General features: G+C 37.1%; 1 protein-coding gene across 1 annotated transcript in view; it reads left to right on the top strand.

The window, feature by feature from the left end:
* Nucleotides 1-13,900, top strand: part of dph6 (diphthamine biosynthesis 6) — a 91,508-nt gene that overhangs the window by 40,129 nt on the left and 37,479 nt on the right. The window contains exons 9-12 of the mRNA XM_067368067.1: nt 4,494-4,644; nt 6,993-7,118; nt 7,989-8,118; nt 11,393-11,567. Coding sequence (XP_067224168.1) covers nt 4,494-4,644; nt 6,993-7,118; nt 7,989-8,118; nt 11,393-11,567 — 582 coding nt within the window. The remainder of the gene's footprint in view (nt 1-4,493; nt 4,645-6,992; nt 7,119-7,988; nt 8,119-11,392; nt 11,568-13,900) is intronic.

Below are 13,900 nucleotides of genomic sequence, written 5' to 3'. Positions count from 1 at the left end.
GTCACATTATCCACTGTGTGCTCAGGTAGGCTGGGCGGCAGTGATAGCGGGAAGGTTATTCATGTGGATCTGTGCGAGTTTGTGTTGAGCGTTTCCTCTCACTGTTGTTTTGATGTCCTTAAGGAAGTGGGTGCTGTTCATACTTCTCCTCTCATGCTCTTCACCGGTGTGGTTTCATCACAGTTTGTCTCATGCTGCAGTGATGCATCAGAAACTATGTTCAACACAACTGCGCATGTTATAATGCGGCATGTGAACTGCATCTATTAAGGTCGCAGTAAAAGCAGTCATGCCAATATTTACTCATTCCATGTGCTTTTTGTTGTTTGTTGACTGACATAGAAACAAGACCATAAACGGAATAGATTTCCTAGTGATAGAGCCCAAGGGGACCATATAAAAACAAAATAAATTAGGTCCCAAAAGCGACCCCTGAGGTACCCCATAGATGAGCGGTGCAGAGGGAGAGGACGAGTTTCCAATCATCACTTTTACGATCTATCAGAGAGGTATGATGAGAACCAATCAAATGCTGTGCCCCTAAAGGCAGGAACACACCAAGCCGACGGTCGGCCGTCGGGCAGTTTTTCTTCGTCGGCCGACTAAGTTTCCTCGGTGTGTTCCGCACCGCCAGCTGAAGTTGGTCCTTGTCGGCTTTGTTTCGGCTGATTTGACATGTTGAATAAGCGTTGGACCTCGTCGAGCCATCTGATCATTCTGATTGGCTGTTCAGCTACTGCCGCCTGCTGGTTCGGAAAGGCATTTCATCTCACGCAGGCGCAGAACTGATGTGCTGCTTGGCCGTCGGCTGTTTAGCGTCGGATTGGTGTGGCAGGGCAACTTTGGACCCAGACGCTGCCGACGTGAGCCAACCCTACAGTCTGCTTTCGTCACCACTAGTTCGTCGGCGTCGGCTTGGTGTGTTCTGGCCTTAATACCCACATCGTCCCTTATACGATTAATGGTGCGTTCACACCAGGTGTGAATGAAGCATTAAGCGTGAGTGATTTACATGTTAAGTCAATGCAAAGACAAGAATAGACATCCTGCGGCGCGAATTGAGCGTTTCGAGCGAATTGCGCAAGTTGAAAAATCGGAACTTTGACGAAAATGTGTGCCGCTTTAATCAATCAGGAGCTTGCTCTAGTAGTGACGTGATTACGATGTTGCGAGCAGAGGCAGAAATCCAAACAACAATGGAGGACAAAATCCTCATCGCTGTACGATACATCTTTGTACTTTTATAGAAACGGGAATAAAAAGGATCTTGCTTGGAAGAAAGTGAGTGAGGAGGTCGGACAATCTAGTAAGTTGTAAAAAACGTTCTTACTCAACTTGAGGTTTTATATATATATATATATGAGACTACAAGCTAGCTAAAGCAGGCAAATTGAGCTTATTTGCAGTATTTTACAACTACTTTCCCACTGACGAGTTGTGTTTATTCAGAGGAAGTGTGCAGAAAGAAGTGGAAGAGTCTGGGACACATATTTAAAGGAGATGGAGAGCCCCTCTCATGATGCAAATTTGCATCTGTTGTGAAGCGAATAAACTCAAAATGTTCAAGCGGCCAACTACGCGCGAATAGCACGATTTATTTGCGCAAGTCGCGTCTGGTGTGAGCGCCCTGTAAGAAGGGTAGCATGAGCAACTGAGTCAAATGCAGAACTAAGATCAAGTAACATTCAATTCTTTTGTGTTCTCTCACAAAACTTTTCAAAGTAAAGGTCACAGTAAAAGCAGTTATGCCAATATTTACTCACTCCATGCTTTTTGTTTTTTCTTGACTGACATAAAAACTCCAGAAACAACACCATAAACTTATCAACAGCAGTGCATTATATTCTAAGTTTTCTGGAGTTATGTGATGGTTTTATGTAGACTGAAATTTTAAACTATATTCACTGAAAAACTCATTATTGAATCAGATTGATGCACTCATAGATGCGCATATGCTTTATAATATGCATTTGATCGTTACGATAATGTTGGACTGTGTTCTTGCTCCTCTTGTGGAGTTTGAAGATGAGCTGTATGTGTGTTTTGGGTCACGCTGTGGCCGCGGTCTCAGCTGCTGGCTCTACGCAGTCGCATGTTTGTTTATGCGTGTGTTCTGCTGTGTGTTGGTGGAGGTTTGGGGCTTTGAGGGGATAAAAACACATCGCCCAAGAAGGCAACTCCCGCAGCCATGCGGCCTTCAGCGCGCCCCCGCCGCGTCCTCACCCCGCAGCGCAGGGAAAATCCTGCCCCGCTCCGCTAGAGAAGCTCCCACATGCAGCAGTCGAAAGGACTCTCCGTCATGCTGACAGATCCGCGCTGACATCGGCTCTGGAGGAAAGCGCTCCGGCCGCGAGAGGACGCGAGGGGGGGGCTGCGTTTGCCCTGAATTAATGCTGTTCCTCCTCTGCACTCGCTGCACAGACACACTGGAGTATAATTAATTTAATTATCATACGGTCAACTGCAGATGACAGCAGGACATTAAAGAGATCTGAAATATTTATTAAAAGTGTGCCGTGTCCGGCGTGCTGTAATCAGGTGGTGCGTGTGCTCTGTTTGAGGGGGTCTTCTTGCACTACATCACAAATGTTACAGTGAGAAAAACAAACAAGAGCGAATTCTTGCCAAAACCCCCGAGAGCGACCCGAATGACACCTGAAAACATCAGACTGAACCTGCTCCTGTAGTTCACAGATGTTTGAAGCCCATTTTCCAAACATGAGGAAAAACAAAACAAAAAATCACGCTTTGGTGACATAAAAAGTCATTGTGAGAGAAAGTCAAATTTGATACTGATTTTGACTATTAGTATCTCAGAATTTTAACTTTTTATCTCATTGATTAGCATGTCGATTTTGACACTTATTTCATAATTATGGATTAGTATCTCAAAATTTTGATGTTTTATCTTGTAATTATGATACAAAACAATTATGATTGGTACAATACTAAACTAATTACTTGCATCCTAATTTTTTAAACTTATTTTTGTAATTATGACTTACAAAATCACAATTATGAGATGAAAAAGTCATGAGATACGGTCATAATTTTGACACTATCTCATAATTGTTTTAGCGTCTCATAATTTTAACTTTTTATAATAGTTGTCTTAGTCTCACAATTTTGACTTTTTATTTCATAATTACGTTTTAGAATCTCATAATTTTGACTATATCATAATTGTCTTAGCATCTCAATTTTGACTTTTTTTATCTCATAATTATGATTAGTGTTTCTTAATTTTTTTCACTCATTTCATATAATTGTTATTGTCAATTTTGACACTTATTTTATAATTATGGATTAATATCTCATTAATATCTCAATTTTGATGTTTTATCTTGTAATTATGATATAAAAATATCATGATTGGTACAATACTAAACTATAATTACTAGTACTTCCTAATTTTCTAAACTTATTTTTGTAATTATGACTTACAAAATCACAATTATGAGATGAGAAACATGAGATACGGTCATAATTTTGACACTATCTCATAATCGTCTTAGCATCTCATAATTTTTTATTTAATACTTTATTTCTTATCTCATAATTTTGATTTTTTATCATAATTGTCTTAGCATCTCAATTTTGACTCAGAATTATTAGTTTCTTAATTTTGACACTTATTTCATATAATTGTTAGTCAATTTTGAAGCTTATTTCATAATTATGGATTAGTATCTCATCATTTTGATGTTTTATCTTGTAATTATGATATAAAAATCATGATTGATACAATACTAAACTATAATTAGTATGTCCAAATTTTTAAACTTTAAACAAAATCACAATTATGAGATTAAAAAATAATCTCATAATTTTGACTTTTTATTTAATATTTTATTTCTTGTAATCTCACAATTTTGACTTGTATCATAATTTTTTACATTTCATATTATGATTGTCAATTTTGACACTTATTTAATCATTTTGATGTTTTTAAGTATAATATAATAAATCATAATTAGTATACTAAAAACTACAATTAGTATGTCCTAAGTTTTAAACTTACTTACAAAATCACAATTATAAGATAGTCTTGAGATACTGTCAGAATTGTCTTAACATCTCATAATTTTGACTTTTTATCATTATTATTTTCTTAATTTTGACACTTATTTCATATAATTGTTATTGTCAATTTTGATGCCTATTTCATAATTGACTTATCTCATAATTTTGACTTCATCTCATAATTATCACTTAGTATCTCATATTGACTTTTTATCTAATGTCTTAGTATCTCATAATTTCTACCTTTTATCTCATAATTATCACTTAGTATCTCATAATTTGGACATTTTATCTCATAATTCTGACTTACCAAAGCATGTGGTGGACATGGGCTTCCATACTGAGCTGATCATCATATTCATTAATTTTCTAGCGTATCATCCCGCAGGTTCACTGCTCAAGCGTGTGCGCGTCAGTGTGTTTTCAGGAGTGTTTGTGTGTGATTTATTCCCGTGTGTTGTCTCCTGCAGGGCTCCGGAGGGCGGCCGCTGCCTCTCAGTAGATGTCCTTGCCAGAACGCCATTGACAGGATGACAGAAGAGCTGGAATATGCTGATAAAACTCCAGACGTCCAGGGAGGATGTCCATCAAACGCTGAGCGCAGTTGTCAGTCGGAGCAGGGTGAGATTTGTGTGTGTGTGTGTGTGTGTTCTGTTGTAAAGCACATCATATTTTCTGCCTGCATTATAACTTTTATTTTATTGAAATTCTTTCAAAATTGTATTGGTTCATTGAACACCAAAAAAGTAGCATGGCACTACAATGGTTTTCCAGATGTGGCACTATGATGATGTCATGTTTATGGGTGGAGAGCCAGTGAGTAGACGGTATCACAGAGCTGCAGTGTTTCATGTACTGACCATATAATTTTGCAACATTACAATAGCAAAACATAAACACCGACCCAAAGAAGAAGCTCATTGGCCGCCCTCATTGCATTTCCAGGAAACGGCCCTGGGAAAAAGTGTTTTTAGGCCTGGTGTTTATATATTATACAGTATGTTTATGTGTCGAGTTAATCATTCAGCACCATGATATTCCCAATGCCAGTGGCTCTCAACCTTTTTGACTCCATTGTCCACAACAAAATCTGAAGGCCCCTTCCTCTGGTTCTTCTGCCGTGTTGTTTTCAAAACGTTTTTGTGGTTATATTAGCAGAAACTGGGTGAGTCCATAGATTAAAATAAGTAATCTAAAATAAGTATTACAATTTAAAGCAAGTTTCAGGATTCCAAGTGTTTTAAGAGTTGAATGTTTTTAGGGATCCCACTCTTCTTAACCAGTGAGTTTACTTGACTTTTCCAGTTGTTCATGAAAATAAACTTTAAAATAATTGTTCTTAAGTGCATCACTAAGTCCATGTGAATCCAGTTGTTGATGCAGTGAATTAAAATAAGAATTATCTTTATGTTATAGTTGTTTTGGATTATTTTGATGCTTGTTTTATTATATTTGAAATCATTTTAAGACATCTTGAGACTGGTCGAGGACCTCTATATCACCTGTTTAAAAACCAACTAGTCAGTTAGTGTGGCCTACTAGTTTTGTGACGCTGACACTGTAATTAGCATGCTGGGATAGACCGTTTCACAGTTAAACCCTCCAAGTAGTGCAGCGTCTTTGAATTCATCCTCTTGTTTAGCTGATTTTGCAAATGGGTCATTGACGAATAAGGGTTTTAAAAGTGTACAGCAACATAATGGAGATATAATTAATTTTGAAGTTTTATTAATTGTTAACACTGAGATAGTGTGGTTTTTATAATCATTAACACTGCTTTTGTCATTTTTTTACAAGACGGACAAAATTTGTCACCAAAAAAGTCATTCGGTTTAACCAAAATTTTGGTTATACCGAATGATGATATTTTCAAACAATGCTAACAGGCTGATATCAAGCTAGCTAGCAAAGGACAATCAAACATTTTATATTTAGTACAAGTTTTAAAAATATTACATAATTTTCCATGTTTTATAGCTGTTGTACCGAATGACCTGATGTTTCAGGACATGCATATGAACAAGTGAAAACATAAATTTTTCAAATAGTTAAGAAAGAGTGAGTTACTTTGCTTCATGACCATGTGGTCCTTTGCAGGTGTTTGAATGATGTCACATCCTGTCACATGATATTAACCACAAGAATTGATCCAAAATGGTCCCTTTATATCGGTTACTCCGAATGACATCAATGAAATTCATTTTTCCTGACATTGTTTCTCATACTAAAGCAACGACTTCTACACATAATTTGAATACCATTTTGCACTATGTTGATATATAATGTTATAAAATCATTCCAGAATAAAAAATATATACATTTATTAAATTTTAAGATATTTTAATCACAAATTAAATGGCTGTATTGGCCTTTGGACGGTTAAACCGAATGAGCTTTTGACACTTAAAAATCTTTAAAATACCTTTATATGTGCAAAATATAATTCACACCTTCTGGATTCAATAAAAGAGATCTAGTTGTGCTACCTTTCATACTTTGGATATCATATCTTTGTTTTTTATTATTATTAAGGCCTTTGGACAAAAAAAAAAAAGTCTATTTTAGGGTCTTTTAACTAGTTGCTTATTAGCATGCATATTACTAGTATATTTATTAGTGTTTATTAAGCACATATTAATGCCTTATTCTACATTTTTAATCCTACCCAATACCTGAACTTAACAACTACCTTATTAACTGTTAATAAGCAGTAAATTAGGAGTTTTTGAGGAAAAAGGCATAGTTAATAGTTTGTAATATGTGTTCCCTATACTAAAGTTTTACCAAATGGCCCGTCACGTCATTGACCCAAATATAGAGCTGATATCAATGCTGTACCGTAGTACACACAGTGCTTGTTTGCACGGTCATGGGTTCGATTCCCAGGGAATGCTGATGAAATGTGCACCTTGAATGCAGAAAAAGCATCTGCCTAATACATCAATATAAATGATCATGTTCTGTTAAAGGTTGTCTGCCGTCACACTCAGGCAGGAGTTCAGCGGGTTACCAGTGGATAACCGGTCTGACGGCGCTTCAGTCCGAACACACGGACATCCAGAGCCAAACCCGGCACGTCTTCGCACTCCTGCAAAGTAAGAAGAACATTGCTCTGGTTCTTTGTTTTCCATAAGATCACAGCACATGTGCGTGCGTTCGGTGTTGTCTCAGATGTAGTATTGAGTTTGAGGGAGCGGCTTGTTTTTTACCCTGATGCTTGTGAAGAAATAATGAAGAATATGAAGCGCAGAGCTGTCGGTCGCTGCTTCTGGGCACTTGTGTGCAGTTCAGCCCATCAAACGCTGACGGCGAACAGGCCTTTGTTCACAAACACGCTTTCATTTTCCCGCTTGTTGTGCTGGCAAAATGCACTTTTAAGAGGTATAGGGGCTCTTTATTTGGCGGCCGCTCTTTTATTCACACAAGCTCGTTTTGAGCGGCCGCGAGTGTCAGCGACTCCATCCGTCACGGCCGACGAGGACAGACACTTCAGATTAAAGCCGGAGAACGAAGCGCTTTTTATCGCCCGCAGAACTTTTAAAGAGCGGCCTGTAACAGCAAAGAGAGAAATCTTTAGCCAGAGCGGCTCGAGATGAAAAGCATATTTAATCTTTTTCGTCTTACTTCGCCAAACAGCCTTCACAGCGCTGAGACAATATTAAACAAGTTAATATTTAATGACCGGCTTTCTTGTGCGAGCGAAACGAAGGAAAAACAAACTTGACGCCATGTGAAAGTCTAATGGGGTGTAACGCCGCTCGGGCTCTTCCCGCTTCCATTGTGCGTGCAGCAGGAGTCAACACTGTCCGAGAGCAGTGTTTTTAAAAGACTGTGTTTTCATGTAGTCGTGTGCGTTTATGCCGCTTTGAGCCTGAGGTGGGAGGGGATGATTTCTCAGAAGTTCAGCTGCAAACTTTCCTAATGAAACATGAAGAAATCCTTGGTTTAATTGAGTGTGTTTGCAGGGCGACTGCAGGAGAGCGGCTGGCTGATGAAGCACGTGCTTCTGGTTCATCTCTACGTCAGTGACATGGAGAGCTTCAGCCAGATCAACTCGGTGTATCGCACCTTCTTCAAACACAATCCACCGGCGAGGTAAATGACACACTCGACTGTCCTTTAGAGAGGGAATTCACCGCAGACAAGATGGACTTTCAGTGAAACTTGAGTAAAAATTGACATGACTTTCCAGTCGTTCCTCATTTACTGAATAAGAATTTTACTTGAAAACCTTTATATACAGTAGTCAACATTTGAAGCGGAACAAAATCTTTCATCAAAGTTGCCCTAAAACCTTTGATGAACGTTTTTGATCCACTTTTGATCCAAGGTATTTTTAATGCATCGGATGAATAATTATAACCACAGTTATTGGTCACAGAAACCTTTAGAAAGTATAATGCATTAAAACACTTTTCAACCAACCCATTTCAAATGGAACAAGGAATCTGTTAATATTATAATGCGTTTAACTTTTGTTACAGTAATTTATGAAAAGATACAATTCATTATGCATAAATGCTTCAAGTAAAGTGTTACTGAATTTTATTTATTTTTTACTCACAATTTATACATTTTAAAAAAATTCTAGAGCTCAGAATAACTAGAAAAATGTATATTCGTTATAAAAATACCAAAGGATTTGCGTAATTTTATTAATTTCCAGATCTGGAAATCACACTTTCTCATATATTCAGGTTTCTAAGACTGTGAGAATCCTTTTTCAAAAAACAAACAAAAAAAAGTAGACAAGGTGAATTATAATGAGAAACATTTAGATTTATTAATTTTTTTATAAAATGATTTTTTTTTTTTGTTTGTTTTTTTTTTGCTGTCTATGCAGTGGAAAAATTTCATTTGAAATTTGTGCTACATGACTAGAGAGAATTTTATTTATTTATTTTACTCACAATCTATACCTGGTAAAATATTTCAGAACTAGGAATAACTAGAAAAAAATTTAAATTCATTATAAAAATGCCAATGTAGTTAAAACATTTAATTATCTCTTTATTTATATATATATATATATAATAATTTTAAAATTCTCTTTTGTCAAAAACACCCACAACGCACTTTTGATTTTGATACCAGTCTGTCTGTGGTCGGGAATATTATCGATCTGTAGTTTTAACTAGAGCCATTAAAAGGCAAAATGCATCATTTTGCGTCATCCAGCGGACTTTGCTGACAAATAAACAGTGATATATCAGAGCAGGTAACATGTAGAAAGAGCACACACTGTATTTACATATACTACCAACATAAAAATACAAAGCGGTTTGAAATATGTAAGAGTTTTCATGTTTAATCGCTTTTTTATTGCAAATGTATGAACCGCTTGTAACGAAACTTAAAAACGAGACCTTCTCCGATTTCTTAGATTATCTGTGAAAGTCTGTAGCCTTGATTTTTATGTGAAGGAATAGAGATGTTTTGTTTTTTTCCAGGAAAATCAAAGGATGTGACATATACGTGTTGCTTATAATGTGCATATAATGCCAAAAGAGCCATTCTGTACTGTAATGTCAATGTGTCGTGCAAAGAAAGGGATTAATTCAAACTATAGTCTCACAGAGCCAGATCTATATAGTCTACAGTCTCAAATATACTTTATAATCAAACTATCATAACAGTGTAATTTTAAAGTAGTCATGAACTGCATTGTTTTATAATGTTTCCTGGGGTGCACTTATAATGTTATATTATTAACATCAAAAACGGTCATAATTTAGAAATAAAAGTCATTTTTCCTACCCTGATTTTAGCCTCTGATTTGAACGCTCTGTTTTAAGGGGCGTGTCTCTGTGAGACTTCAGTGTAAACGCCCACTGCTGTGATTGGCTGACATCTTTGCATACGAAATAGCTTAGTAAAACTTTTAGCACATTACTATTACAGCTCTCAAGGTTAACTAATCGTGAAAAGTGTTGATTATAGCATTATATTTAGATCGTGGCATGAAAGGTTGCAGTGATGATCATGTAGTCGATCACAGACATGTTGAGCTCATGAAAGCAGTGATCTCGTCATTGAAACTCAGTTTCTGCACACTAACAAATGCTTTCATCATAACTAACAGTGCGAACGTGATGTAACTAAGAGATTTGTTGAATAAAACAGGAGTTTTGGCACAGGTCCAGAACTCAGTCAATGATAAACTCGCTCTTTTTGATTGACAGCTCCAGCGATTGTAAAGGGAGCGTTCTTTAATCGCTTTCTTTATATAACTTAATAACCGTTCAAATAACAGATTATTTTCATCCTACTAAGAGAAACAAGGTGAAGTTGAGCGTTTAGTCACTGGTTTGATTTACCGACACTCAGACAAAGATCATGTGACTGTACATGAATCATTAATATCAGATCAGGCATTAGAATGAACACAGTTACTGACATGTTGTTGCATTACTGTCGAGTTCATATCGTAAAAGTCTGTTTGTGCCGAAATGCGATTGATTTACCAAAGAATCCACAGTGAAATGAACCGAACACAAATAAATAAAGCTCAACTGAGACATTCACATTGATGAAAATAAATAACCATATTCCTGCATTAGGATCCTTTTGAAAGGTGATGTTATTTTAGTCCTGTATCGCTCTTCTCTCCTCCTCATCTCACTAACACACCAGTGGGCGGGGCTAACGCTGTGATGATGAAGTAAGCGTTTATTTCTTCAGTGGAGGCGGAGTTTCACCTACCTATATTCCAGGACGTGTCTGGTGTCAATAAAAGCTTGTTTTGGAATAACAAGGAAGTTTTCAGTTCTGAAACGTACAGGATGATATTATAGTGCGATGACCTATATATATATATATATATATATATATATATATATATATATATATATATATATATATATATATATATATATATATATATATATATATATATATATATATATACTTTATATATATATATAATATAAACTCAAGGAAAAGTTGATTTCTTAATTCATGAGCCCTTTAATGACCTCATCTGTCGACATGATGTCATGAATCTAAGAGTTGGTGCAAACATATCCACATCACTATGATCAGATGCTTTCTGAACTGCTGGGATTTTTGTTGTTTATTTTGTTTTGTTTACATATTCATCTGTCGCTCTCAGCAGCGTTGAGAAGTTCGCTAACAATATATTGCTGCAAAGGTGTTTCCAACTTCTTTTTACTTTCAAGCAAAGAACGAAAAAGAACTTTGTCGTCTGTTGTGTGTCACGTGTGCGCAAGCAAGAGTAGCAAGTTGCTGCTGCAGTTCACTTAATGGCCACCGGTGTCGCTAATAACAAGGGTTTCTGAATTCTACAGCTAGCCTCTTTAATGCTGGTGAAGCTGCTGTCTGATACACCGGTGTGATGTTGTTTCATCAGGGTCTGCGTCCAGGCGTCGCTCCCGGTCGGTCAGCAGCTGCTGATGGACGTTCTTCTTCACGAGCGGACGGTGGCATGCGAGAATGACAGCTTCCCTCAGAGAGACACGCTTCACGTCCAGAGTCTGTCTCATTGGGCCCCGGCCAACATCGGCCCCTACAGTCAGGCCGTGCGGGTACGAGCCCTTTGATTTGTCTTTATAAAGGTAGAAAACAAAGGCTGTCACTTTGTGCGGTGGTATGATGGAAGCACGATCGCTCTATATGTTAATCTGTGTTGAATTAGCACACAGCGAGCATAATATCATAAATTCAACAGCTCAATCATGGGTAAATGCAGTTCCACAGCCCATCACACATGACAGCCAGGGCTCTGTGTTACATGTGCTAAAGTGGAGCGCTGTAGACACTTCCCCATATTGATATAATTAGCCCCTCGCTGTGCCCGTGCGCACGCGCCGCCCCCCGCCACGCGCCCATAATGAGAAATCTTCTGCTGATGACGAGTCTACCGACAGCCTGCCTTCTGCCCACTTTCCTCTACCTTTCCCGGGAATAATCACTGATTAATTGCTATATTTAATTTGGAGCATGAGGAAATAGCTGAAGTTAGCATGAGCATGTTTGGGGCGTCTTCATAACGCTGTTTTCAGATCAGTGTTTTGAGAAGAACAGAAACAGCGTTATTTTGGTGCCATTGAGATACTTCTGTGGTTATATTTTTAATGTTTTGAACTTATTTTTGTTCTTATATTTTCCATTTTCATTTGTGCAATTTGTTTTGTGTGTTTTGTCATTTGTATTAGTTTTATATTATATTTGTATTTGTCTATATATAGTACCTTTTATTCATTTTTATTTCAATTTAATTTAATTAGCTACTTTAGTGTATCAAATTAAATTAAATAACAATGATAAATGTTGCCTTTGTAACTAGCTGAATTAAAATTTCTTTATATAATGTTTTATTATATATATTTTATCATATTTTATCTTATACCAGTTAACGTTCATTTTATTTCAAGTTAGAAAAATGTTTTTTTAATGTTTAAGTTAACAATATTTACCCTGCTGAAAATTGTAATACAAATTATAATAATGAATTTAATTAATGACTTAAATTTTAATAGCCAAAACATATTTTGCTGTCTCACAATTAACCCTGTCACTGAAAGAAAAATGATTTTCTTATTTTAGTATCTTTTAGTATATTATTATTTTCCCAAACTGTGTGTAGCTAGACCATACTGACCTTTAACCTAATGTGTTTATTTAATAGTAATTCTTTGTTTATTGCTAGAAAAGAACAATATCAAACAATAAATGGTTTTAAACTGGGTCATAAATGTATCATATAATATTGAATTTGAGTTTTCTGAAGGTTGAGCATTTGTTGAAATGGAACAAAACAATGACTTCAGGCCATGTTTGTGAAATGTTCCTGAAATGTGAAATCATCAGTGTGTGTTCATCATCAAACCCTTCGTCTAATTGCTGAGAACACGCTGATTTTGTACCAATCCTTATCAGATTTGATTTAGCACATTCGTTAACCTTTGCGTCTGTGTTTCTGTGGCTCTAGGCCCTCAGCGCTCCGCCATTATTTAGATTAAATTAAGCACACTGTGTGTTTTTTATTTTCCCTGTTTCGCCCCTGATTAGCCTCCGCCGCGAGGTCACATTTAGCATAATAGTCCCGATATCTGTAATGAGGAATTCTGGACGTGTGGCAGATTTTGCTTTCACTGTTCTTCTAGATCATTTGATACTGTGCTGTTGTTTGGATGTTTATGCAAATTCAATTTGCAGTTTATCATTAAGATTTTAGCATAATATATTTATGTCCAGCAAACGTCTGAGGACGCTGAATGTAATGAGGTATGATTGAATGATATTTGACGTTACATTAGGAAGAATGTCCTCCTCGCTGAGGCTTTTACACCTTGCTAATATTGCGAGTCATCCGGCGTAAGCAGGCAAATGGAGGGAAGAAACATTTTTCCAAGCAAAGGGGGAAAAAATCAATTTTCTCTCATAACAGACGATTAAGCTTTGCATGTTGGCAGATGGTTGGAATTGACCCTTCATTAACCAAAGTCGTCGTTAACAGCAGGAGTTGTAAATTGCGCGTTGCCTCACACCTTGGTGATTTAATGTTTCCTGTTCCCTAAAATCCCTTCGGAAGAGCGACCCAAACTCCGGTGATTGTAACAGAATCCATGAACAAACAGAAGCGGCGCTGTTAAATCACGATCAGCATGCCACCCTGGGACATGGCACACGCCGCGCGCTTTAATAATCCACTTTAACATCCGCCACAAGGATGTAGTCCTGTTAGTCCCAGTTTTGGGAATACGCCCACTCTGTCGGGATGCTCGTTTTATTCCAGAGAAACCTCGTGTGGCCCGCAATTGGATTTGCATTGGGAAAAATGGGAATCTGACGCCCACAATAAGCGTCAAAGTGAAAGAGCAGACCTCTGCTGTGGGAACATTTCAATAATCTTCTT

Source organism: Chanodichthys erythropterus, chromosome 18 (assembly GCF_024489055.1).
Source record: "Chanodichthys erythropterus isolate Z2021 chromosome 18, ASM2448905v1, whole genome shotgun sequence".
Lineage (NCBI taxonomy): Eukaryota > Metazoa > Chordata > Actinopteri > Cypriniformes > Xenocyprididae > Chanodichthys > Chanodichthys erythropterus.
Note: the sequence above shows the minus strand (reverse complement) of the source record. Positions and strands in the feature narration are given on the sequence as shown.